Raw genomic sequence first — 27,514 nt, 5'->3', positions numbered from 1 at the left:
AGCAGCCAGAGGCTGTGAGTGGACACTGTCACAGTCTGAATGGGACAGTAGCAAGCAATTACCTGTGTGTCACTGTGGACATACATAATACCCAGAGGTCCTAATGACATGAAAGATAAAGTAAGTCTGAACTTTACCACACCCTAACTGTACTTCTGCTGCTTACTTCATTCCCCTCTGTATTATCCATTTCTTAATTTCCCAATTAATATGCAGGAGAAAACAGGGCATCACTCTGAGCATGCTTATCCTGTGGTCTGTAAGCACCAGGCAGTGCTGTTTCTACAGCATGGGTAATTATTAGCCAACTGCTTGCTTAAAATAGGTGGGGGAGGCTGCAAGGGGCTCCACAACAAAGTGACTCCTCTCCTGTACTCTGCTTCCACAGCCCTTACAGCTTGCCTGAAGTGGCAGTGGGTTTTGTTGCTGGACAGTCCTCACCCTCCTGCCCTCCACCTCACCTCACAGAGGTGTTGAGCAAGCCAGCAAAGCTGAGTCAAAGGCCTCTTCACACTGAGGTATAGATAGCCAATAGCTAACACCTTCCCTAGCAGCTATTCCCCTGTTCTGACACAGCTAGATGTGCAAGTGCAAAAAAAGTGCAAAAGTGGCCCTGGAACGTTCTGTTGACACAACAGAACCCTCCCTCCAGCTTGTATCGATGTCATTGAATTACCTATAAGCTCTTCTCTGTACATGATCCTCCTTGGACCCAAATCCATAGCATCCTCCTGTTGTCTTCACCTTGTGTTGATGCTGTTTGCTTGAAATGATGTAGCATCAAGACAAAAAGTTTGGCCCTGTGTTTGATACTTTTGCCTGTGCTTGGGAGGCTGGGACTGCTGCAGCCCGCAGGAAATGTGCCCCACCAAAGTGCTGATTGACTGAGGGTGTGCAGTGAGCCAAGTCCTAGAGGGGATCAGGTAGAACAGGGTGAGCTGTGTTCAGCTGAGGAGATTACACTAGCTGGAACACAGGCTGCTAAAGGTTTCCTCAGAAGCACTTCTGTTTGGCAGACACACTAGACGGGGAAGGAAAGGAGAGGCACTTCCTAAGCTGCGGTCTCTAGTTCACTTTAACACCGACTGTGGCATCTTGGCCAAACATGGCTTAATGTAAGCAGCTGAAGCAAACAGGTCTGGAGTGATCAGCAGAGGAGGTCTGCCAGGCTGCAGGGAGCACTCAAACTGAAGCAAAGCCAATAACTGAAGGGATTGCCTACATACAACTCTCCCCCACCTTCCCCACCAAATGCCAGATCTCCCTTCCGAGCCTAGTGCCCAAGGCTGTAACTTGCGGAGCTGAATGGCAGGTTGATCTCAGGAGCCCCCTCCCAGAAAGAGTCACTTTTTGTCCCCTGAGGCAGAATCCTTTTGTGACCTCATGATTTGATAGATAGTTTTCCTAAAGCGCTGGTCCCGGCTGAGTCTTTTGGCTGCTTCTTTCAGCTCTTCAATGTTTTCAGCTTCTGCATGTGAGAAGATGAAGGACTGTGACTGTTTCACTGAAACAAGAACAGCACAGAAAGGTAAGTATGCTCCATCAGGGACACAAACTAAAGATAAAGTTTCACTAGAATTCACGAGCCACATGACCAACATAACTAACTCAGTCTGTGATTAGGCATTCTGATGAAGTCATTTTTAAGTTTTTTTTTTAGGGGCCCGGGACCACCACAGAAGTTTAGCTTTCAACATATATAAACAAATAGGCAACAAGTACACAGGCTCAGTGCTTGCCCTCTGGGAAAGGAAGCTACAAGTAGCACTGTAGCTCCATTCTGCTGCTAAGGAACATTAAATAGAAACAACATTTGCAGATTTTTCTGTTCTGCCAGCCCCATGGGCACATATCTGCTCCTGCAGGATGTGAAGTAGCAGGCTGCCCGACACCTACTGTCATTCCAGGAAGCGCTGGTTCTCCGGCAGCGGAAGCGGCAGCTCTTTATGCGGCGAGTGGCAGCCTTGTGGATGTACACGGAGTTCTTCATGATCACAGGCATCTTGGCCTCCAGCTCAGCATTGCGGATGCATTCTTCAAAGAACTCTGGGAAGAGAACACCACTGTTACAGCGAGGGGACACACACTCCAAGCAATGAACCAGTCACAAGGGACTGCACTTGTTGGTGGGCTGAGCCAGGTAACAGTGACCTTCATGAATGACAATGCATAAAGCTCCAGAATATCATCAGGAAGAACATTTTCAAAGTGACAAAAACCTCCAGTTCCTAACAAATGCATGCTCAAATTTAGAAAGAACTGCAGTCATCCATTCCACATCAGTAATTCTCACAACTGCTCATGACTCAACTGCCAGAAGCCTTTGATACTGTCATAAAACTTCTCAACTCTGAAGCCTTGCTCATTATACTTTCTTTGAAGGACTTCTAAAACCAGTCAGGTCTAACTGGAAAAGGAAGGTGTTGGCAACACCAGCACAGGCCCACATGGTAAGGGACTTCTTAATAGCATAGCAAATACTAGCACATAGTTACATATATTATGGGCTCCGAGAAAAGCCCCATGTCCCAACTCTGACGTTATTCTGCCCTAATCTCCCACACAAACTGCTTTTCCTGGCCCATTTCTCCTCTTATGGTCTGACCAGTGTCTATTCTGCTATTCCAGTCTTGCTGTCCTCCTGCCTGTTGCTGGTCCTTTGCTGATCAAAAGCATCAGGTGCTAATGTGCCCAAACTCTTCTTTAAAGGGCTGGGCAGAGCTGCAGGAACCACTTGGAAGGACTGAGGCAATCCCTGCTGGGACTAATGTTACGGGAAACATTTCTGGTCCCTTATTTTCTCTAGTGCTCTGCTCATCAGTACATTTTTACTCTTTTGAAAAAAGCATCCCCCAAAATCTAAGGTTGGAAATATCAGGAGACATTCAGTACCAGTTACTCATTTATGCCCTGTGAAGCTCTACTTGAATGCTGAGCTCAACACATCCACTTTTGCTCTGTTTTCTTACCATGGCTCTGAGCCAGTGGGATGAAGTTCAGAATCATGACTGTTTTTCTCCATTTAGAAATCTTATGTAGAAACTAATGAGCAATACTTTTTAAATTTAAATATATATAAATTATAAGTATGTGAAAAGATATAAAACTATTTAAACATTTATTTTTCCCTATTTACCTAACAGTGCTCAGAATACCACAGGACTTTTTGTCTTTTCTGTATTGGCTTAGTACACCCACCCTTCACTGAAATGAAGCCTTAACTGTACAGACAAGCACCTCCATAAACACTTCTCCCTGCACTATAACTTGAGCATGAAAAACAAGCAAGATTTGACTCAATTGAAGCTGCTTATATCAGTTCCCAAGCCTGACTCAAGCCAAATGCCAGGGCAATACCCCCCAAAAGAACCCAAAAAGACCCAACCCAAACAAACCAAAAAAGGCAAAGAAATGGGGATACCTTGTGGGGAACATCAGTGTCACACCTGACCTGGGCACTGCAGTGCTGAGCTGATGCTGTGATTCAGCTCTGAGTAAAGATCCAAACTTCACCTTCTGGGTCACCCGCCAGCACATGGCTACAGCCACCAGGGGCCTGCTTGAACTGGTGATATTCTTTTAACCAAGGCTGAGAAATAAAGCCTTGAGGGGAATCAGAGGACTCCTTATAACTCAGCCCTAGTCAGTTGTCAGTTTTTATAGCTCTGCCACATCTTCCTCGTTTGACATTTTGGAAAGTATTTGCTCATCTCTAGGTTTGCCTTCCACACAACAGAGAAGGCTGGAATAATTTCATGCTCCTTTGAGAGGCTGGAATAATTTCAACCTCCTTTGAGGGCAAAACACCAACTACCTGCATAGCACGTATGGCTCCTCAAAGAGGAGATGTGGTGGAGGTACAAGAAGTTGGGAGACCACATTTATGTGCAGCTTTGCTAATTTGGAATCTTCTTTGTGTGTCTGGGAAGATAGGTAGAAATATTTCCTCCCGTGAGTTTGCTCATCAGTAGAGAGCATGGATGACTAACTTACTTCTCAAGTTACTGACATCTGCTTTCATCTTCTTCTCTTTCTCCTTGTTGCAATTCAGAGAATTTAAGCCTTGCTCCAGGCTCTGCAAGGCTTCCTCAGCCTCTCTCAGTCTCTTCTCCAGATCCATGCGTACCTTCACTTCAGCCTGAGGAAGAAAATAAGAATTGCTGGAAAACAGCTTGTTTCTCAGTAAACATCCTGGTAACTCACAAGGTCTGTGAGGGACTTGCCATGGATGAAAATGAAAAGACAACAGTGATGGAAATCCTTAGAAATATTGCAAGGCAATATAAAGACATTTCTCATGTCTTCAAACAGAATCTGAAGTCCAGATTATTGCAGTAATTTTCCTTTACTCTGACTTCATTTTTCACAGTTTTCTCCCATTGCATAAACCATATGGAACCAGAGATGGTATTTCAACACATGAATTTGTGCTAATGCAAGTACTTGCAGCTGAGCAGGAACAGAAGGACATCAATCCAGCTGAGACAGACTTGAGATAAAGGCAGTCAATTTCCACAAAGGGATGTACAGTGCTTAGTTTCAGAAACAAAACACAAGATGTTATAAATATTATACTAGTTTAGCAAATGAGAAAGACTACAAAGCTTAGGTCAGCTTTGCTTTGGTCTGGCCAAGTAGAAGGTTACAAGAAAAGAAAATATTGGAGGTGCAGGAAAAATTAACTCAGGGGGAGTTTTTTTGAAAAAGTTTCTGTATAAGGAGTTTGAGCGTCAAACAGCCAATTATTAACATAAGCTTCACATTATTTAGATTTAAATAAAATACCATATTTGTCCAGTTACCTTTGCATAGATTAATGTATTGTCTGTTACAAAGGAGGGCTGCTCCCTCAGCTGGATTCCTCTGCTTTTGAACCCAAGTTCTTGCAGAGGTTACTGAAGATTTAAAAGTGTTAGGGTTGGTTTTCTGAGCACAAGTGAGGAAGGAAGATGTCTGCTCAGTGCTGCAACATCCATATTAGCATTTATTTGAAATCAACCTTATTCTTGATTGTGTCTACTTTCCTCTTTTACTTCTTTTCCTTCCCTCCAGCTATAGATTATGCTTTCACAGTAGCAAATTGAAAGATTTGTACTGAATAGATTAATCAGGCTTCAGGATACAAAAATTAACAGTAGTACTACATAGATATAACATAGCAATTTCATGTGTTACCATGATATCATAGTGCTTAGGGTAGGAAGAGACCTTAAAGATCATCTCATTCCAACCTCTCGGCCATGGGGAGGGACAATTTTAACTAGAACAGGTTTCTCAGAGCTCCATCCAACCCAGTCCTGAACACTTCCAGGATGGAATATCCACAACTTCTCTGAGCAACTTGTTTCAATGTCTCACCACCCTCACAGTAAAGAATTTTTTTCTAATACCTAATCTAAACCTCTCCTCTTTCAGTTTGAAGCCAATCTCCCCTGTCCTATCACTACATGTACTCGTAAAAATCCCTATAAGGTTTCCTTCTCAGAGCTTTCTTTTCCCTAGGCCAAACACCCCCAACTCTCTCAGCCTGTCTTCACAGGAGAGGTGCTCCGGCCCTCCGAGCAGCTTGGTGGTGCTCCTCTGGGCTCACTCCAACAAGCTGATGTCCTTCCAGAGCTGGATGCAGCACTGCAGGTGGGATCTCAGCAAAGTGGAGCAGAGGGACAGAATCACCTCCCTTGTCCTGCCTGCTACTCTGCTTTGGATGCAGGCCAGGATACAGTTGGCAATATGAAGCACAGCTAATGAAGATTTATGACCAAAATGTGAAAACTAAATAAAACCAGGAGCTTGGCTTGATAGGGAACGAATTGAAAGAGAAAATGGAAGCACTCTGAGCCCAGGGACAGCAATATGTGACGTATGCAGGGGATACCTTGAGGTCTCTCTCTGCCTGCTGTTTCTCTGCAGTCAGCTCCGAGAGCGAGTTCTGCAGCGCTTGCGACTGGGAAGAGTAAAACTCCCGCTCCTCCTCCAGTGCTCGAGACCGCTCCTCATTCTCCTTCATCCTGGTGCATGGCACAGCAAACAAAGATGACCATTCCCACCCCAACACAACTCGCAGGAAGGAAAGGAGCTCTGTGTCATGATGGGGCATGCTCAACTACCTGACTGCCCAGAGCAAAGAGACACTAACAGGAGCACTGTGTGCTCCATTCCAATAACACAGGCATTGCTGGAGAAAGCAGGCGGACAGTTCTTGAATGGAACATTCTCAACTCCCAGAAGAGGCCCGGGAGTACCAAACTCTCCTTATGGACAGGCCATGAACACCTTCACATGCCCAAGTCCTGGTTTGAAAGGAACAGGCCCAGCTGGGACCAAGTTCAGCTGCCCTGCCTCACTCTGTCTCCTTTGAAGGATTTTTAACCTGAACTCATGCCATTAGAATCAGACAAGCTTCCAGACTTGTCTGATGCTGGCAACCAAAAAGCAAGTCAGCAGACAGTCACATCTTTCCCCACTTCACCTTTTCTCTGCCAGGAGTTTCTCCTGCAGAAGTTGCTGCATCTTCTCTTCAATCTGTCGCAGGCTGCAGTGCAGTCCCCAGATGGGGCTTTGCTCTTTGCTGGGGCTGGTTGGAGGTGGGATCTGGCTCTCATTTTCTTCCAGCATCTCCAGCATTTGTTGTTTTTCCAGGGAAAGCTCCTTGAAGAGGGACAAGAGATTGTGAGTATCAGCCAAGTCGAATGTTTCTGCTCCTGTTCCTGCCTGGTTCTTCCTTACTGAGTGCCTCTATCCTTACATCCACATGCCTCATTCAAGTAAACACAGGAATAACAAAATTTGGGTTTCATTTTATACCTGCTTCACGGGGAGCAAGCCTCCAACACAGCCTTCAGTACGAAGGGGTGAACCAGCAGGCCCCTTTAATGTGATGTGCTAGTAAGGACACAGCTCAGGGACTGGACCCTTGTGCTTCTCCAGTGCATCACAGATGAAGGCAGCTTCCCTGCCTTCCCTGCTCCATTTGCTCCTTAGTGGGAACCGGAGGCACCCCCTCCGTGGTACTTTTAACTGTGGGCAGTAGGACACATCACACTGTTTGCCTCTGAAGTGTTCAATGTGCAATTAGTGCAGGAATGGTACTTCCATAGCTCTCCAGTTCTTTTTGTCGTAACTGCGGACAAGGAGAAGAACTCAAAGGAACAGATTTTTGGACAAACTTGCAGGATCTGACACAAACATTAAAGGTGACCTTGCAGCTTCAGAATGCCAACTGTGTGGAAACATCACAAAAAATATACTTTTAGAAAAGACACTTTCCACAAATCCACCAGTAAGGAAAGATTTTAAAACATCAAGACTCTGTTTCCTAGATTGCCATGTGGTACATGATTTCCTTGGGAATCATGCTCCTATCTGTGAACAAAGAATGCCACTCTGCTGCTTCAAATTCCACCAGAAGGTAGACAGGTGCAGTTAAAAAAAAGAGCTCATCACAGACTTACAGTCATGTTGGCTGGAAGGGACCTTCCAGTAGGCTCCTGCCCAGCTTGCTGCTCAGAGCCAGTCTGGCAGCACAGCAGGATATGGTCAGCTGTGGCTGTTTACAGTCTGACAACAGTCCATGATGAAGGTTCCTCAGCCTCTCCGACTGCCTGCCTGCCCATCTGGTGAAAATTCTCTCCCTACTGTTCCACCTAAGCCTCCTAAACTACAACTTATTCTGGTTATTGTTCTATCACCATATCACCTGGTACTGCTGAGAAAGTCTTGGTTCAATTGTGCTCTGTGTCATTCCTCATTCTTTTCTGCAGGGGATTTTGGTATTCGTATCAGCTACCAAATGAACCTGTTCATTCTGTACAGCACTTCAACTCTGGCATTAGCAGCTGCTGGATTCATGCCATGTGACAGCATTGCTTTCAGGCCCAAATGCTGTCACTCAGAGGGGAGGAGCAGTCACTCACCTCCAGGGTGTTCTGTAAGGACTCTGTCAGGCTTCGCAACTCTTTCTTCTCTTCCTCCACTCCTTTAAGGGAGCGGGCTGTGAGCTCCAGCTCCCTAAAGAAGCAAAAAGGGTGACAGCTATTGCAGGGGAACAACAGCCCCACAGACCGTGCCCAGGCTGTGTGGGCTGTGGCTCTCCTGGTGAAGGGCCTGCAACCATCAGCTGGTATAGCTGGTCCTAGAGAGCCAGGAGTTTGCCAGGAAGCATCTCATCCTCCCTTGGACACACTACAGGTGTCCAGGAACTACACTGTGCCTCCTGGTCATCAAACTCTACCCAAGAGTTACTGTGCTTCTCCAGCAAGGGCAGAGCCATGGTTGTAACTGAAAGAGCTCAGACACAGCAATCACATCTAAGCAGAGCCTGTGAGAGCAAAAATGGTTTGCAAAATCACACTGGCTTTTCTGAGATTTTACTTAGGGAGAAAAAAAGAAAGAAAAAAGAAAAAGAGAGTGATAGTAAAAAATGTTCCTTCAACACTTGGGGCAAAGTACTTGGATCTTTATGTTTCTAAGTACATTTGCTGCTAATATTTTGCATAGTTAACTTCAAAAATGACAAAACTAATCTTGGTGAGGCAACATCATCATACATCCATTGTTATTCAGCTGATGGTGGAAAACCAGGTCCAGGTGTCTGGACCCCACATAGCTGCTCAGTCAGCTGAACTAATTGCCTCTCTGAAATCTTCTCTTGCACCTGTCCCTTGCCATGCTACCCCAACTAAACTGGGGGTTGCTTGTGTCCCAGCACTTTGACATTAAATTGCTGGAGGCCTGAGTGCAAAATGAAGCTAAGCTGTGTTCTATTGGCCACAAGCAATAGCAAATGCAGTAAAGAGCCCCCAACCATTCCTGCTTGGTCAATGCAGCATCTCCTTCCTACATGCACAAACCAGACTGTTTGGATCCACCACCACAGCAGTACTTTTGCCCAGAGTGGGAGTTGTGTCCTTTCCCTGCCCTGCGGCCGTACCGTCGGATCTCCTCCTGCTCCAGCCGCAGCTCCCGCACCACCTCTTCAAAACGCTGCTTCTCTGCTTCCAGGATCTGGTTCAGACGCTCGAGTTCCTGCTCCAAAAGAGAAGACAGGAATGTGCTCTGCCAACACAGTTAGGAGAGGCTTCCCTGCTAACAGCACCTAGGAAGCCTCTCCTAACATGGCATTTAACCCAAGCTGTGTAGAGCTACAGGGTGTCTGACTCCACCACACTTGTGTCCAGGGGCAATTAGAAGGATTTGAAGTTGCTTGAGGATTTTCAGACATCCACAAGTCCCAGCCAGGTTACCAAGTAGCTGGAAATCTCAGACATGCTCCTGGCACAGGTCAGCTCAGCCACACCTATACAGAAGGTCCAAAACTCCCTGGGAATGCTGGGCTTACTTACATGTACCATTTTCAAGCACCCACCCATACACAGAAAAGCCACACAGCCTCAGAACACAGCAGCCCCAGAATTTCTGTGGGGCTAGTGTGGTTAGAAGTGTGATACTTCTACCAGCTCAGCCTTTCTTCTCACCCCCACTGGGGCAGGAAAACACAAACTATTCAATTATAGCTTTGCACAGTTTAATCAGCCTGTCACCATCTTTGTGCTAATAAAACCAAAATTCAGCAAGGGTCCCTCTCCTGGTCAGGTCCCCTTGCAGCCATAGTTGCTATGCAGAACTCCTGCTACAGGCCCATGCCAGTCACAGAACATTGCTGGCACTGAATAAATTCAGAATAAGACTCTTACTCCATGGTGCAGGTACACAGTTCAAGCTGCTTTCCCAGCATATTGCTCTGAAGCCTTCAGGCTCCCAGAGGGTCAAACCACTGTTCAGTGAGATCTCTGCATTCAGTCCTTCACAGCACCAAATTCCTTTAAACTAACCCAGCCCCATCTGCTCTTTGTGGGCAATAGAGTTATTATGCATGGCTTTGGAAGAGCAGAGGTTTGTTCCAAGATCTTCAGACAAGGTCATTTCCCTCCCTGTGGCTGTGTGCTGTGCAGCAGGCTCCCTCACCATCTCACCAGAGGGAGATGTCTCTCTGAAAAGGCGAAAGGAGCTTAGCCCTAAGCAAGTGTCCAAGCCACTTTTGGATTTTAGGTCTCCAGAAAGGTATGCAAGAAAAATATAGGCCTGAGAAGCCTAGGTCAGCATTGTCATCTTTTCCTAAGGAGAGGCAGCAGTCATTCTGGATTAACTGGAAAAGAGCATGAGGCACTTTGCAATGTTGTGAAGGGTGGTCCATATCCATGCAGACTGTCCAACAGTGTGATAGGACAATCCATTTGCACAGCTATCCTGCCATGACTTTATGATGGTGCTATAAAAATTGGTATCGATTTGGATCGGTGAATATAAGGATGTGCTACTTTTATTATATTAAGCAATTCTAAGCTAGGAATAGTTTGAAAAGTAATTATAAACTTGATAAAGCAACCTGGCCTAGTAGAAGATGTCCCTCCCTGCCTATGAGCTGGAACAAGATGATCTTTAAGGTTCTTTCCAACCCAAACCATTCTATTCTAAGGTAAATTAAGGTATAACAGTCACATCTAAGGGTGTGCTCTCTTGATTTTTCCCTAGTGCAACATTTTTTGTTCTCCTCATCTCTGTTATGTCCAAAGAACAAATCACATTGGTTTTTGTGTTCCTTGTTTCTCACAACAGTACCTCTATGCTAGAACAATGTTTGTTTACTTGCTTTCTAACTGTGGAGATGGGTCTTAATTGCCACAATCTTCCTGACCCTGCCAAATAACACTTGTGTAATTCAATCCAGTGAGTACGAATTTCATTTGATCTTCCTCCCTGGTCCTCCTGGAGTCAAAAAGACAAACCTGCTGCATGGAAAGTAGCAGGGAAAGGGAGCAGGGATGCACACTCCATGACCCACCTCATGGCACAGGTCTTATTCCTCTCTTCATCTACAGCGCCTAGAGGTGGGCTGGAGATTCTTGTAACTCCACAAGCCTCTCTCCCCTGAACACTGACATGCCTTCAAACCAACAAGTCCCAACCTCCCAGCCCTGTCACATGGCAGTTGAAGGAAACTGACTTGTGATGAACTCACCTCTTTTTGCTCCCTCTGCAGACATAGCTCTTCTGTTTCTTCCATTAGTTTATCTGCAAGGACAAAAAGAAGTCCAAGCACAGAGAAAAGCATTTTATATCCTCAGGATATTTACAAACAAGAAACACTGACTTTTTGAAGCTTGAAAATGCAGCATTCCCCATTCCTCTCTGTGTATCTGTCTAGGAGGCTGCAAGGGCTGAGATGGCACTAATGGGATGTTCTATAACTTCTCTCCTGCCAAATAACTTAATCAACTAAACAAGCATATTGCTTTGTACTCATTCTAAGGTTTCCTCTCAATGTCCTTAAAGAGCGTTAATGAACCATCCTTCACCATCCTCCAGCTGAGTCAGGAAAATATTCTTATCTCTGCTTCACAGATAAGGAGCAAGATACAGAAAGGTCGAGTGCAGAGGGTCACACAACATGTAGCAGCAGTCAGTTTTCCTGCAGCTCAGTGCCCCATCCTCACCTGCCTAGCCCATCATCCTCCCCTTGGTCCTCTGGGCAGCACTGCTAACTCCCTATTGCCACCTTGGGATGTCCCAGCCAAGCCCAGAAATCAATCCCTAACTTAGCCACAAAGCTTCTGCTGCACAGAGCAGTTCCCCTCAATGTCAGTTGCTCTTGCCCACTGAAGACACACCTGCCCAGCAGAGGCTGTGCTCTGGTCCCCACCCTGCAGCCTGCTGCACCTCTGCTGTGCCAGCTCCAAGCTCAGAGGCTCTGCCCTGGGCAGCTCTGGCCATGCTTTCAGGAACCCAGACAGAAATGCTTCTTGTGGTCAAGCCTCGGGCTTAGCTCCCAGCTCTGCCACCTGGCTGCCACGGGAGCAGGGGCAGATTTACTGGAGCACTTCTATATTCTTCTTGTTGGGTGGGTGAGGTGCTACTGGTTTCCCTGGTACTGAGGACCTGACAAGGTTACTGCTGCTGGCAGCATTACTACTTTTAGGAGGAATGCAGACCTCTTCCTCCTGCCCAGAGCAGAGCTCCTGGTGCCAGAGAAATAGTATTACATTACCAAAGCTCTGCTGAGCACCACTGCTGCCTTTCTTTCCCACTCTCTTCCTCTTCTCCCTGGGCAGAGCCCAGCACAGATGCACTGTAACTACAGAGGCTTTCCCACCTTCCCTCTTCTGTCCCTCCTGGGGGACCCAAGCCCTGGACCTGATGGGCTTCTGTAATGTCCGTGTTTGACAGTGAAACCTGGATCCCAGCTGGGTGGAAGATAACTCAGTGTGGATTCACAAAATTCCTTAGAGCAATGTTCCTCCAGAGAGCCTTGACCTGCTTCCAGGAACAGTGCCTGACCTCAAAGCTTGACTACAGGACGGACACAGATCATTGAAGGTAAGGCTAATGAGGCAGAAGATTAGCACTTATATAGAAATAGTTCATGTCAAAAGAAAGTAACCAACTGTGACAATTTACCAGCTCTGAATGTTCTTATCATGGACCAAAGAACTCAGTGAGATACATATTTGATATTCCAAATATCTCCCGTGTATTCCTCTATTTCTCCACCACTTTTCTTTTATCATACTCTTTAGTCTTTAAAGCCCTTTCATTTGCTCTGGTGGTTGCAAAATAATGTCTTGATGAAATTTTCCTGTTTCTATCTAATTTTCCTCCTGTTTGTGTCCCTTCAGGTCCTCCTCTCAGCATCCCCTGTTATTCCTCTGTCAAGTGTGGAACCACTTCTCTGTGCCTGCCTCCCATACGAGCCCATCCATCACCTCGTGTGGGTGAATGGTGTCAGATGGACAGAGTAAACATGCCTGGATACATGAGCCGGGATCACTGCTACATGTGAGACCATATGCTGAGATCAGCCCTGATCAGCATGGATGCAGAAATGACAAAAGCCCCTTAAGATTCCTCCACCGGCTTGACAATTAGGAGTAGATAGCATGAGCCCCTGCTCAAGGCATCACCAACCTGAAGTACCCAAATTTCTGCTATCTTATTTAAAGCAAGTCACGGGGCCCACACTTGTGACCCACAGTCCCCAGGTCAGAAGGCATCTGAGACCTGGGGAATGCTGTAACTTAGAGGGCATCTGGGTTAAAAGGGCTGCTCTCCCTTGGCTCTTCCTATAGGCAATGCGGGGAAGAGATAACTGGACCTCCCAAGGCAGTCAGAGCTTCCAAGGTATCAGGCCATGCAGAGGCTGGTTCCTAAACAGGGGGTTGGATTACATAATCTACCTCTCTTCATACCAAGATTGTTTCAGGTTCATCTGTTCTTTCTCCACTGTCTACAGAGGGAGCACTGACAAATTAGTCACTGCCATTAGATACCTCAAACAAGCCCATGTAAATGCTCCCACTTTCAAAATGAACAGTGTCAGCAAATACAAAGATCAAGTAGAGTAAGACCAAAGAAAACACCAGCTAGGTGAAGAAAACTCATGAAAAGCTGTGACCAACCTCAGAAGTATTGGTACTGTCTGACTGAGGGAGACAAAGGTATTGTCTGTTTGCCTGTGAGCAGCTGAAACCAGCACATCCAAACCTCTCAGGGGTGGCAAATGTTTGTACAGATGAGGCACGGAGGACTGCAGCATGCTGGGCAAAGCATGTTCCTCCTTCACACTCCACACAAATGTCCAGATCCCACCTTAACTTTTGCATGTTTTGACTCCCTTCAGACCTGAATTTCAGCTGCTGACTACCCAAAAGCTTCATCCAGAGAAAACCTGTAGCTGCTTGGCTTGACCACAGTGACAACTCCAGGAAAAGCAAAATTACTATTTTGGCCTTTATGGCTTTTCAAAGTAAGAGTTTCCTACCTAAATATTCCTGTTTCTCCTTGGCCAGCTGTAGTCCTTGAGCTTCCAGGCTCTCGATCATGGCTTCTCCCAGTTGGGCATTCTTCCAGGTCCTAGGGAGAGCAGACACAAAGCAGGCAATGTGAGAGAGCTAAGGGTCTCACAGACTAGGACAGGGGACTCAGCCTAACAAACTGCCAAGGAATTCAAACATGCAGACTCTCATCAGCTAGGACCATGATTCTCTAAAATTTTTCTCCACAAATGAATTGTAGAAATTTCCCTGGCATTCAGTAATTTTTTTTTTTTTTTTACTCATGGGCTGTATGTCAACACTTCACAGCTATTAAAATGTTTTTTCCAGTGGTTTGGAGATTTTTATACTGAACTTAATTCTGAGGGCTCTCCAGACCAATCCAGCACATTCACAGCCTTCAACTGTAACAGGATGTACCTGGAACCCTTTAAATGACAGACTTTAGAACCAGATTTTAGATTTAACTCTAGTAACTTCCCACTGCCAGCAACACTGTCTTCTGCAGCCTTTCCTTTTGCTGTTAGAGTCACTCTTCCCCTTCAGACTTCAACCACTTATTGAATCCTTCCTATGGCCTTTTACCTTCAGTTTTCTCGTATCCATCATGCATCCTGGAAGCAATCAACCCCTCCTCTGCTAAAGTTGTAAGCCACTAGGACTTGGTGTCTGGCCCTACACTGTGAGTCAAGTGCTTTTTCCCGACAATGAAGAACCAGAGATAAAAGCCAGACAAGATGCTGGCAAAAAGGGAATGTTAAAGGCAGCAGGCATATTCAAAGAGCACCTTGTGTTATTGTAGGGCCACCGGCCAGAGGATCTCAAGGTCTCTTAAACACTTTATGAAGAAAAGCTAAAAAAAGGGCCTGTGGAGCAGATACCCATTACTGATTGAGTTCACAGACAGGCTAGGCTTTAATACAGATACTAAACATTAAGGACAAGCACACACAAAAACCAAAAATAGAACCAGAAATGGAGTTTGCTGCTCACTTCTATTCATGTTTCATTAGAAAAAAATCTACACATATAAAATGCATAACATTAAAACATACCTAAAATTGATTCCAGTATGCTTATATAGATATGTATACAGGAACAGCAATTGTTGCCCAGAAATTCTGTCATCTTTGTTAAATCCTAAGGGATCTTATAAATATTAAGTATCTATAAAGCTTCCTGTACTGGGCCTCTTTGTGAACAATTTGAAATTGTAGCTTTTTGGAAACTGTTAATTTGGCGATCTCTGATTTCAAGGCAAGCTGTACTTTGTCTCTTATAAAATCCAAACGAATAAATTAAACACACACCACCCCAGGGACCAGGCAGCTCACAGCTCCAGCAGCCCAGGCTCTTTGCAGATATATGTGTTTCTTGTCAGCTAATGAGGCTATTTCTAAAGTAGAGAGGAAATTAGAACACTAATTTAAAAGGTGCTGTTTTGCCCACAGGTAGACATTTTCATCTTGAGTGAGAATTTGTGGGTGTGAATGTGTTTTCTCACTAATATTCCCTGTTACAGGACAAATCTGATCCCAGAGAAGCAAACAAGTCAGGACAGGAGGGGGGAATGGCAGAGTTTATCATATGATCACATGGAGAGTATCAAAACATCTGTAGTCTTTAAGGTGTCTGTTTACAGATTCACCTTTTCAGCACTCCCTCCCTTCCCAGACTAACAAGACATTTCCCTGTCTATTACTCAAAGGTTACTGCACCCACTGCTGTGTGACTTTGAAAATGAACTTGGATCACCACGTAGCATTTAAGCTTTTATTCCTACATCTGCTGGCACCAGTGCTGGTGTAACCACAGCTACAGGGAGGTACCAGGCTATGAGGTACCTTCAGCTGAGGGGCAAGCAAGAGCTTCTTCTCTTTTTTATTTCTTGCCAAATAACTTCTCATCAGAAAAAGCTACATTGCTTAAAGTATTGGAAAGCACAGGGCCAGGAAGGCTCATAGGACAAGTAGAAAGCTCCTGCCTGAAAAAAAACCAAACCAAAACAAACCCAAATCTATAGAGAATCTCCATCACATATACACCTCAATCACTGTCTGTTCCAGTCCTTCTGCAGCACCGGGAACATATCTTTAGTTTTCACTGCATTTTACCTTTCTTGGTAGCGCCCACAGCCAATTTTTGGAGACACTTAGCACTTTATAGCCCGCAGGATGTAAGTGCTATGTTAATTTTTTTCTCCTGCATTGCCCACCAAGTTTACTTTCTACCTGTTCAGGGAATGCTGCTGTGGACAGAGAGAGGTTATGTGTGTCCCTCTCCCCCCCAGCAGCAGCAAAGCCTCTCTGCGTGGGAAGAGAGCCTGACAGTCTGGGAGTCAGCCCTTTGTGCATTTCCAAAAAGCTTTCACAATCTGGCAAGTGTGGTAAGTCCAAGCCACAACATTTTGGAAGTGTGGGGATGCCATCAGTTCCCCTCTGCATTGAATAAGCCATTTCCCTATCAGGGCAGGAGGCTTGGAAAAGAGTGAAGAACTGAAGGGATCACCAAGCTTACTGATGGTGGAGGCAATAAGGAGTTGTGCAGGCACGCACACCAGATTCACCCCGGATGGGAAGAGGCAGTGAACAAAATTGAAACAAAGGACAGAGGATACAGGCTGGATTTGTTTTTCCTCCTTTGCCTATGTCCATATCTCAGTCTATGGAGTTTGTTTTGGGGTTGGGCGCTTTTCTTTCCTCTTTTTTCTTTTTTTTTTTTCAAAAAAGTTGCTTGTTTGTAAGTTTTTGGTTTTTTGTTGGGGCTTTTTTGGTCAACTTTACATAATTATGAAAACAGCAGGATGATCCCAGCTAGGGTGCTGCGGTGCCACTGGCAGTGCAATCTTCATCTAGGAACAAAAGAATATTATAACAGATTGCCTAGAATAATTCAATTGTATTCTTTTAGCTTTTCTATTCACTGCAGATCAATTTATTGGCCCATGCTGGCTTTTCTAACTGCTGTTTAGCTCCCAGTCTGACCCCATTAAATCACATAATCTGCACTTTTCCTCACATGCAGGCTACCATCAGCACTGATGAGACTGGCACTGGAGCTGCGCCACTCTCTGATGCAGGAACAGAAGCAAAGAGGGGAGGAAAGGTGTCTCAAGTGGATTTTCAACTAGGTGCAGGTGGTCTGCTGTATGATAGCAGCCACTTCTAGCTACTGTTTTAAATACTAGTGCTGGAATATTAAAGCATGGGCTAGAGAAAAGGCTGGCTCTGTGACAAATGCAGCAACGCAGGACTTATTTGTGCATACCTGTCCTGAGTTGTGCTGCCCTCCTCCTTCCCTCCCATACACACCTGAAAGATGAACTTGGTCCCAAATTATTGCCCTTGGCAATAGTTGATCTTAACATTGGCAGAGGCAAGTGTGGACCTGGGCTATTCAATAAAAATCTCCAAACTGCTCCAGGGCTACCTCTGTGTCTGTCACTTCTCCTCTGCAGTGGCCAAGGCTGCTCGTGCCAAGGGGGTGGCAGACCTCTGCCTTGGGTCTTGTGTCCCACAGGACTCCTGCTCCCATGAAACTTCATTGACAGCTTTGTGTAGCAGTTCATACATTGCCATGGAGAGGGCAGCTTGCCCCAGCACCACAGCCAAACACAGAGCTTGCAGCACAGAGCTTGGCTGGGGCTGATCCACCATAACATTAGGTTCCCCATTAATTACAAAGCTACATTTTGAGCCTCACACATTGAAATTAACTGAGATATTGCCTTAACGTGTACACATACATGCACACACTGCTATATTACAAGTTAAACCACTTCTGTCCCTACAGTGATAAGAGACCACACATGTAACGCAGCCAGGAAGGGCAGAGCAAAATGCTCATTGCTTTAAGCCTCAGAGCTGATGGTAGGCTCTGCGCTACAAACCCAGGAAGTTCCTATATCTCATTTGGGAGAGTCAAATCCCTGCTTTAGTGTTATCTCTTCCTGCATCTGCTGAGATTTAGAAGGAGCCTGCTCTGGCTTTGCAGAACAGCTGCTCATTGCACTGTCAGGCTCCTGGGTGCTGGGGGATTGCAGAGCTGGAGACCAACAAACTGCAAATCTCTGTCCAGCATTCTCAGCAGAGTGTGAACCAGTATTGAATGCAGACAGCAATCAAACCCTCTCCCCCCTGCAGGTGGACTGGAAATGCTTTGCACTGCCTCTCCTGGGATTTAGGCCATCTCCACACTTCACAATTAAACTGTTTTGAGAGGCCAAATCCTGCTGCTGCACAGCTTGAGCACACACAGATCTGGGCAGAAGGAATGCACACCCCACAGAACTGCACCACAATTACTGTTACTGATCAGAACTGTGCTGGTGAGGTCCCTGCTCATAACAAGACATAGAGCCACATGGGCAGCTGCTCACTAGCTTCGTGCCTTGCCTATTCTGCTCTTACTTTACCCCAAATTCATAGGGAGAGGTTGTCTGACCCCCACTTCCGTCAAGCCTGCAAACCTTGCTTCCCACACAAAATGGACCAGGAGAGTTCCCACATCTCTGAGGCACAAGAGAGGGACAGCAGATGGAACTCAGTGTATCAGCATTTGGCAGATGACAGCCTGGGGTGGTGAGTGGAGAGACACACTGCACAACAACATGGGAAACTCCCCATCAGTTTTAGAGCACTCCTCTTTAGAGTAAGGATGGGTCCAGGAGGCAAGTAAAGCTCTCACTGGTTTTGAGAAGCTTGTCTGACTCCCCATAGCCCTTCTAGTCAGGTTTCTTCCTCTTTATCCTTTATACACCTACAGAGCAGATCAAAGCAAATAAGGAATAGAAAGGAGCTTACACTTTTCCAGACTCCTGTAGCATCTCCAGCCACTGAGCCTGCTCAAACTCTGATTCGGCTGCTAGAACAATGTTACCCTGGAAGAGGGGAGGGGAGGGGAAAAAAACCCAGATTAGAGAGGCTGGTGCCTTATGCACCTCTGTGCACTCCTGGCATGAAGCTGTGGTGGGAGGAGAGCCCACCACAGCCTTCCACCTCCACAAGAAGCATCACATGGGAGCAAATACAACCTAGGCCTACCACACATTGGGAAGTGTGCACACAGCAAACAGTCACAGCTGGAATAACACTGATAGGGCAACACGGGCTCCAGGACTCCTGAGAATCTGTCCACTGGTCTGCTAGTATCATAAAACCTGGTGTCAGAAACTGCAGGTTTCCTTGTTGGTTGTCAAAGCAGCAGCAGCAGCAGCAAAGTCTTGAGTGGACTTGGGATGCTAAGTCACCCTTGCCCTCAGGATAGTCTGTCCAGAGAGGGTATACCTTGGTGGGGAGGGAAAAGTCTGCCAGTCCAGCTCTGCTCATCAGCATTAACCTGTTCTGTGGTGTTAGGAGGTCTTTAGAAGGAAAGAAATCTACTTACATGGAAGTCTTCATGAGAGATCTTTATGGCATAGGGCATGTTGGCCTCTTCTTTGGGCTCCACAATGCAGCCTCCCAGGGGTATGACACCCTGGAGATAAACCAGAGCAATCTAATCAGTCAGAAAAATCAACTATAAGTATCAACTAACCAGGAGATTCAACTAACCAGGAGCTGAACTTTCAGTCACTTTGTTGGCCCCTGCCTGCCTTGGCTACCCTGGGAGGTGCAATACACACAGTTCCTGCAAAGCAGAGGGATTCTCATCACCCCCAGGAAGCCCTCAGCCAGTGTCTGGAAGGGGGTAAGGATGGCAGTCCTGCCTTCAGCACGGAGGGAAAGCTGTTAGCTAGAACACGGAAGCAGAAACTGTTTCATCAAGGAGGAAGTGATCTCCCAAGAGAGGCAAATGTTGCAGAGTCAGTGTGGTACCATGAGAGAGGCTGTGCACCCACTGCAGTCACTGTCAGCAGTCAAACCCCACAGTGCTGTGTGGGGCAGGCAGGCGCCTGGCTGTGACAGCCAGGATGGGAGGAATCAGCACCTTCAGAAGCTCACTGACTAAAGAGGACAAAAGCAGCTCAGAGCACAGGGTCCCTGTGGAGCTACAGTGGGCACTCAGGTACTGAGGGCAGGTGGGCCATCAGCTGCTGCCAAGTGCTAGTACAGGTTAGGGACAAGAGCCAAATGGAGCTCTTAGCCCCACCACTGGCTTTGCCAACATTATTTTTATAGCCACAAGATTAGTTGATTAGATTATGAAAATAAGGGGATATATCTACTATCAGGTAAAAAAAAATAGAAGTCATATGCCTGCTGAATCATTAAATATTCTGAAAAGGTACCAACATGATTCTCTCTCTTTTGAGGATTCCCTGGACTTGTGAGATGTCTGGGACTTACCTCTTCATCACCTGCTGGGCCCATGGAGGAAGGGGGAGAGAATGCTAGAAACAGAATAACTCCCTCCTTGTGCAAACACTCCTCACCTTGGGATGGATATTGAAGTATTTATTGCTTTCAAAACTCTTCTTCTCACTCTCAGCATAGTACAGCAGGAAGCTTTCCTTAATGATGAAGAACCTTTGAGACAGTGAAGGAAAATACATTCTGGTGAAATGGAGGTTGTGGTTCACAGCACAAGAAAATCCCCACCTAACTAAAGCTGCTTTCTGAGCAGCACAGTTTGCTACTCCCACCTAAGACTACGGTGAGGAGCCTCACTTCTGCTCACAGCCAAGAGCTCGTGCTTAACAGCAGGAGCCGAGTTGAGCTTGCAGCTCACCCCAGCAGGCACCCACCAGAGCTGAGGGCAAACCACATGCTCTCAGGGCACTGGGACAGCACTTTGTGCCCCAGACAGGACCACAGACTTTTGGCACCTCTAGGTGTGTGCCCTCTCTAGCTCATGTGTTGAATTTAACCTATTGGAGAGAGCTGCTCTTTTATTCAAGGGTCTCTTGTGTGGGCTAAGACCAACTAAATGCTTGTTTTGCAATATGCTGCCTGCCACCCTCTTCCCTCCCAGCTCAGCACAAGCCAGAGGGAAATGTTTCCAGTCTAACAGAGAATCACAGCCTAGCATCCCCAAGTGACTCTTGAGGCAAAAATTAGACACCGAAGCACTCCAGAGCAGAAATAAATTTGAGAGATATTTTTAAGCAGAGCACCTGGCAAACTCTCCTGTCACTGACCTTCACAACTACAAAGGAAATTGAATATTTTTTTTTTCTCAAACATGTAACATTAAAATAGACCTTGCTCTGCTCACTTAGCCTTAGGCATGCTCTGGTGATCACTGTATAGTAACCACAAAATACCACAGCTTCTGTAAGCCAAGCCTCTAACTTACTTGAGAGGGTCCTCAAAATTATGATTAAAAGAGTGCCACCTTTAACTTATTTGGATTTTTGAAATGCCCCTGAGAGGGTTCCTCCTCTCTTCAAAAATTGAGGTTGCACGTACTCTGCAGGCAGTGGTACAGGGGAGAGACAGCTGACTTAGTTTCAATCTGGTCTAAATCTCTGCAGCACTCAAAAATTATGAAGAGCAGCTGGAAAAAAAATGGGGACAAGTGTAGTAGGGAAGTTTCAAAAGAATAAATGACCAAGAAAATGTATTGTTCTGTTCTGTACATATTTTCTGATACAAGAAAGAGGGATTTGGAAAGAAAGTGAAAGGCAAGAACATGAAAATTATTTAAAAATGCCTTTTTACACTTCACAAAACACAGCTGTGTAAATCACTTTCATGTGGTCCTGAGAACAAGAAATCATGAGGAAACTGGAAAGGATAAGGCATTTCTGTGAATAATAAGAACATTCCCAAGAAACCCTCCTGTTTCTGGGAGGGAACAAGAGAAGATCTCCACAGGCAGTGCAGCCTGGGCATTCCTGCACCTTTCCTTGGAGCCACCATTAGTAATGGGCTACAGGCCAAGGGGGCTGATCCACAAGCACAATTCTAATGCCTTCATGTGCCCCCATGCTCCCCCAGTCCTCCCCTGAAGTGGATGGGCTGTCAGATGGAGCAAAGTCCTGACTCCAGTACAGAAGAGCACAGCAATCTCATACCAGTTTAGTTTCAAAAGCTAAAGAAAGACATTGAAGCTGGCAGAGATTTTTTTATACTCATAATAAAATAATATATATAATTATAAAGAATTATTATAATTTTATTTGGGTGAAAACTTTACTGCTTCCATCAGCTTCTGTCTCTTGCTTTTCCGCTATGGCTCTGGCCAAATTGCCAAATGCCATGGAAACAGAGACCACAGGCTCTTGGGGCAATAAAAGAACAAAGCTAAACTTCTCAAAGTCTGCAGCAAACTCAAGCTCTGGACCACTTTGTACCTTCTCCAAAGTGTTTCAAAGTGACAGTCATTGGACAGGTGCATATTTACTTCCAGAAAACTTCAGAACATACAAACACCAGCAGCACTTATTGTTCCCCAATTTTTTTTCTTCTCCTTGCCCTCTCATCTACACCTGTTCATGTTGACATCAGAGGTGGGGAAAAGCAGGCACTTTGCAAGACAGGCATCAGAGACTTCCAGAGAGCAGACAAGGCTTGTTCCTGGTTGCTCCTGTCCACATCACTTCTGTGAACAGCAGCCTTGTACCTTCCTGATTGATTTTTCCTCACACCTCTAGTCATTATAAGAAAGTTTTCCTTTGAGTGGCTGCATCTTTCTGTTTTCTCCAACTCTCTATTTAGTTCAAGTAGGACTTCATTGTTTAGAGAGAAGTGTTGCCTTATCTGCACTATAAATACAGAAATAGCATCTTAAAAGAGCAAATCTGCCTGCTCAATGGCCTGTGCTTGGTCCAGTGAGTCACAGGGAACCAGATACTGTGGGCACAAGTATGAATCTAGAGATGCCAAAAGTCAACACACCACATGGAACAGAGAAAGCCAAATCATCATTTTCAACACTCTTTTCAGTCTGACTAATCTCAAGAAATGTTTGCCAGAGAGTTAAAGATATTGATCTTTAACTCTGTGTGATTTTTTAATCTAAATGTTATTCCCCCAGTTAAAGCCGGGGTTTAGTTTGTTACATACTTTTTACTGCTCAGTGCTGATAATCCTCATATTATAGATTATGCTTCGATGGAAACCAAATCAAAGCAAAAATAAGAGCAAAACATAGCACAAGTCTCTGAAAATCGATGTGTCTCTCACAGATAAATGAAGTTTTAGATCCCTGATTTCACAGATGTGGAGAGAAAATATGGGGATTTGGAATGAAAATACACAAAATAAGAGTTTAGAAAATAATAAGAACAAAATGCCACTGCAAGTAATGAAGGAAAAACATTGAAAATCTAGTTAGCTTGTACACATAATGCATTTATGCTCAGATCATATTCCCTCATCTATCTTTACCTGGAAAGCAACACCAGAGCAACCAAGACCATCACTTTAAATGATCTTCAGGACAAAGTCTCCATGCAACAATCCAGGGGCAGTTGATGCAGCATGGTGAAAAGAGGGATGAAGTAAAATAATAGAGAGAGTTACAAGACTCAAGAGCAGGTTGAAGACTAAAGCAGCAGCCAGGTGAGTAAGAGCAGAAAGGGAGAAGATGGCCAAGGGAGAATGGGGAGAGACACCCAGTTAGGACTGTGATTGGAGGACTTGAGACACTGAACATGTGTCAGAATTAGGCACAGATGTGTCAGCAGGAGAAAAGGGAGTGCTGTAAAGGCAGGGGAAGATTTTGAATACAAACAAGAACCCAAAAAATAAGCAATTTAGAAACAGAGCAGAGCTCAAAACCTTGGAGAACAGCAGCAAAGGTGTGAGAGGTGAGACAGGCTGGCACAGCCACACTCCACAAGCAGCACAGGTAATACAAGAGACATTTGTGTGGTCAGCTGCTCTGGTCACCCATCTGTGCTGCTGGATCCTGCTCCAAGGAACCACTGAAACCACAGTGTAATTAAACTGGAATAGCAGAGGAATGGTAACAATTTGAGTGACTCGGATGTAAAGCAGAAACAACAGCTCTGTACTGGACAAATTGAGATACCTGATCTCTGTGGAACAAGTGCTCTTTGTATTACAGAGGGCTAATGAAATTAATTAGCTAATCTTTGTACAAGTTTTTGACATGACAATGGCCCAGATGAAGTAGTTACACTATAAAACTGCAGCAGTCTCCTTGGTCATTTATTCTGAAGGTGTTTCTCTGGGCCAGGAGCAGGGGGCAAATCCCATTTACTACATCAGCCCAGTACTCCATCCCCAGGGGGAGCTCAGGAAACCGATGGGCAAATGATCATTATCAGCATGAAGATCAGAGTTGGCAGTACCTGCCCCTCGCTCTTCCTCTCCGGACAGCTCCAGGTTTCCCACCTGCCTCCTGCCCTGGCAGCCAGAGCATGCCCAGCCTGGCAGGGAGTGGGAAGAGGTTCAGGATGCCTCCTGACCACAAGCAGCAAAACGGGAGGATTACAAGGAGCAGAGGGAAGCCCACGCTCTCACAGCACTGCTGTCTTGCAGCCCCTGCTGCCCAGTGCCACACACGCAGGCTGCTCTGCAGCTGTGTCATTCCCAGGGAGTCCTGAGCAGAAAGCAGCCCTAAACAATTATCTTTTCCATCTGGCCTGTGACCACACACAGTGGCTGTTAGTAGCCACTGTGGAAAACAAGGTTATGTGCCTGCTTTGCAGTGCCACAGACAGGACTGGTTCAAGAAAAGACAAAAACTTCTCTCTTAACTGTGCTCTGTTTCCCTCCTTCCAACCTGTCATCTCTAATGGATTTATGGAGAGATATAGGCATATTTTTTGTTTTGTTCTCTCTCTTCTTGTGCTTCACCTTGCTTTCCTGATGTTCAGTTGTCCACCAAAGAGATGCCCCTTCCTGGCACTGTCCCATTGAACCCCAAAGTCTCAGACATGGATGGTGACAGTTTAGAGCCTGATATTTCTACATGGGACTGGAATTATTCAAATTAAACAAGGATTTGCCACTTCCATCCTGGAAAGCTACAGCACCCTATTAATGTCATATGAAGGGCAGGTACACACATTATGCATTTCACTCCAGCCTCTGTGCCAGGCTGGTGCCATTACCGGTAAAACTTTTGTAGTAGGAGAGACTAAATTGCTTGTTAAGCACTGGAAGGAAGAATGGGGTGCAGTTGTTCAGAAGAGGAGGACTGTTAGTCAGGGACTGAGAATATGATTTTCCAAAGCCACTCCAGCAGTGACCCAAGCTTAGACTGCTCAAAAGCACCACTAAACTCAGAAGACAGGTGCTTCTCTGTTGGAAGGATATTACTTTACAAGGAAAGAAAATTCACATTAAGAGTAGACCTCCCTTTCTTTAAGAGATAGGCATTAGGATGCTGCTAATGGCATTTCAAAAATCAAGCTCTGAAAGGCAGTATGCTCAGATGTCAGCCTTGGCAGATAAACACAGCTACACTGGTCCAGAAGCATCCAGCCCACTCTTGGACAATACCTGAGGCAGCACACAATTATATTTGGGCTTCAGAGCAGACCATTGCATGGGCAAAAGAAAGGATTGAAAGTGCTCCAGACAGCTGCCCCAGGTCAAGTTCAGCTGTCTCCACAGGTGCCATCAGATTTGGCCCTGACTAAAACAAGGCTCTGCTATCCCTCCCTCCTCCCTGAATAACTACTACTGCTGTGAAATTCCAAAACCTGGGATTTCCATCACCAAAGTACTGGACACCATGCCTGGACACTTTTTCCTTCATCTGCTGTCTATTCAGATGCCATCCTTCCCTGAAACAGTAGCTTTTCATCTCAGTTTCTCTAGAAGTATTGCTGCTACAGCCAAATGAACGGGATCATGCCAGTAAATATCAAGTATCTCCCACATAGACCCATCTTCATGGCTGACAGCCTGATGAGATCAATCCTCCCCTTACAGACAGTTTTATCTCCCATATCTTGGAAAGACTTTCCTTGGAAGTGGGAGTAGTACAGTTGTCCAAGATTTCAGGACAAAACATACATTTAGCAAAGACCAGGTCGTCAATGGCATCCAGATATAGTCAATCTTTTTTTTTTATTTAACTGGAGTGGGAAACATCTCTTCTCCTTTTCATAAAAAAATGTACTTGACCAGCTATGTGTTGGTGGGCATGGTAAAAAAGAGGGGGAAATGAATGAATCGCTCCTTATCTCCCCCTAATGATTTGTTATAATAACACACGAGGTTGTTTTACTTTAAAGCAAGTCTCTCCCATGATAAAACAAACAAACCAACAACACATTGTTCCTCCTGTTCAAGTCTTTTTACCCCAGCACTCCCTTCCAAACCCTACAGATTCCATGTTCACCTCTAACTGACCTGTGTCTGGTCCCCCAGGACCCTTAACTGCTGTGCTTGCAACTAACCTTCCACATCACCCCTGCCCCATAGTCACCTCCCTTTCTGTTCCCAGCTGCTACCACTAAAACATTTACCACTTGCTGAAGATGGGGGTGACTTCCAGGAATAGAACAGCACTAAATAAATAATGACAGAGGGAACAGAGATGGGCCATTTGCCTGCAAGAAATTTTTATTAGGGAGAGCCTTTTAAGAATGCCTCCTCCATGACAAATTATCCTCCCCTCTGTTATTCTGTCAATTTCTTTTCCGTAACACAATCACAGTAGTTTCCAGGCATAATTCATTTATTTATCAATATTTGGGAGCTGAGTAGGTAGCATCAGCATAAATTCTTTTCTGGGTGAAAATAGGCTGTTCTTGGCATGGGAGGGAATAAAACACACAGGTCAAAGACTGCTACAAACACAAAACTGCTTCCCCAGTAACATTTTTTTTAGGCTATGCCATCTTCACAGACTGGGCAGCACTATGGTTACTACAGAGAGCAAAGCTGGGAAAACTGGCCTTAGAAATGGATTGTTTGTATCTACACTGCAGACTGCAGCAAAGGTACTTACCCACGAAAGGTAAGTGCCAGAGATTCAGTGATTTGCATTAAGAAACTACACCAACTCTAAACTTAAAACTGACCCACCACTTCAGTATTATAGAACATACTTCCGTCCTTGGTTAAAGGTTATAGCAAACGCTTTCCAGCTCCAAACTTCCTGGCTGCTGATAGGCAACATACAGCAGCTTACAACTCCCTAACACCAGATGGGAGAGAACTCAGAGCCACCTTCTCCCCAGGGAAGAGTCTGCATGTGCTGTTCCCAGCACACAGTCGCTGTCAGGCAGCACAGCAGTACTGGAGCTGTGCACAGACCCTTGCAGACCACACACACACACTGCAGACCCCCACGCAGTCAGCTCAGCCCTGCCATCTCACACCCGAAGGGCTCAAAGAGCTTTGAGTGCCAAAACAAATAGGTCAGGCAGTTTAGGGGCAAAATACATGAACAGACTCTTCCCCTTTCATGAAACTATCATAATAATTCAGAGGAGGCAGCTAGCCTCTATTAGCACACAGCTCAAGGTCCGGACAGATAAAGAAGAGAGCACAATGGGGTGCCACGTGTGTGAAGCAGACTCAGAGCAGCAGGAAAGCTATGCCCCAAGTTTTACCCCAACCTCTGCCTGGCTGGCTGCACTTGAAGAGACAAGCACTCAGTCTCTTAACTTATCCCAGAACCCTTAGGCTTTGTGTTTTACCCGAACATCTCTCAGCAACTGTGGCTTACCTCCTGGACCATTTAGCTGACTGCCTCCCAAAGGGTCTCTTCCAGAGCACACCGTACAGCTGCACTTTGGTGCTGATGTCCAGAGCATCCGAATCTGCCTGTTCCATGGACGGAGAAGGGGAGACAGAACTGGATTTTGAAGCAAACAT

At 45.6% G+C, this 27,514-nt stretch overlaps 1 protein-coding gene across 1 annotated transcript; it reads right to left on the bottom strand.

The window, feature by feature from the left end:
- Nucleotides 1–1,343: 1,343 nt before the first annotated feature.
- On the bottom strand, nt 1,344–27,514 carry PLEKHD1 (pleckstrin homology and coiled-coil domain containing D1; the record flags this gene model as incomplete). The annotated part of the gene is made up of 13 exons (XM_084208080.1): nt 1,344–1,504; nt 1,897–2,046; nt 3,994–4,138; nt 5,876–6,008; nt 6,470–6,648; nt 7,914–8,007; nt 8,930–9,024; nt 11,018–11,070; nt 13,814–13,905; nt 18,629–18,705; nt 19,212–19,301; nt 20,200–20,293; nt 27,366–27,514. The coding sequence occupies 13 exons, from the start codon at nt 27,512–27,514 to the stop codon at nt 1,344–1,346; spliced, it is 1,512 nt and encodes a 503-aa protein (XP_084064206.1).

The sequence above is a fragment of the Fringilla coelebs genome (genome assembly GCF_963513975.1).
Source record: "Fringilla coelebs genome assembly, chromosome: 6".
In the NCBI taxonomy this organism is placed as follows: domain Eukaryota; kingdom Metazoa; phylum Chordata; class Aves; order Passeriformes; family Fringillidae; genus Fringilla; species Fringilla coelebs.
Note: the sequence above shows the minus strand (reverse complement) of the source record. Positions and strands in the feature narration are given on the sequence as shown.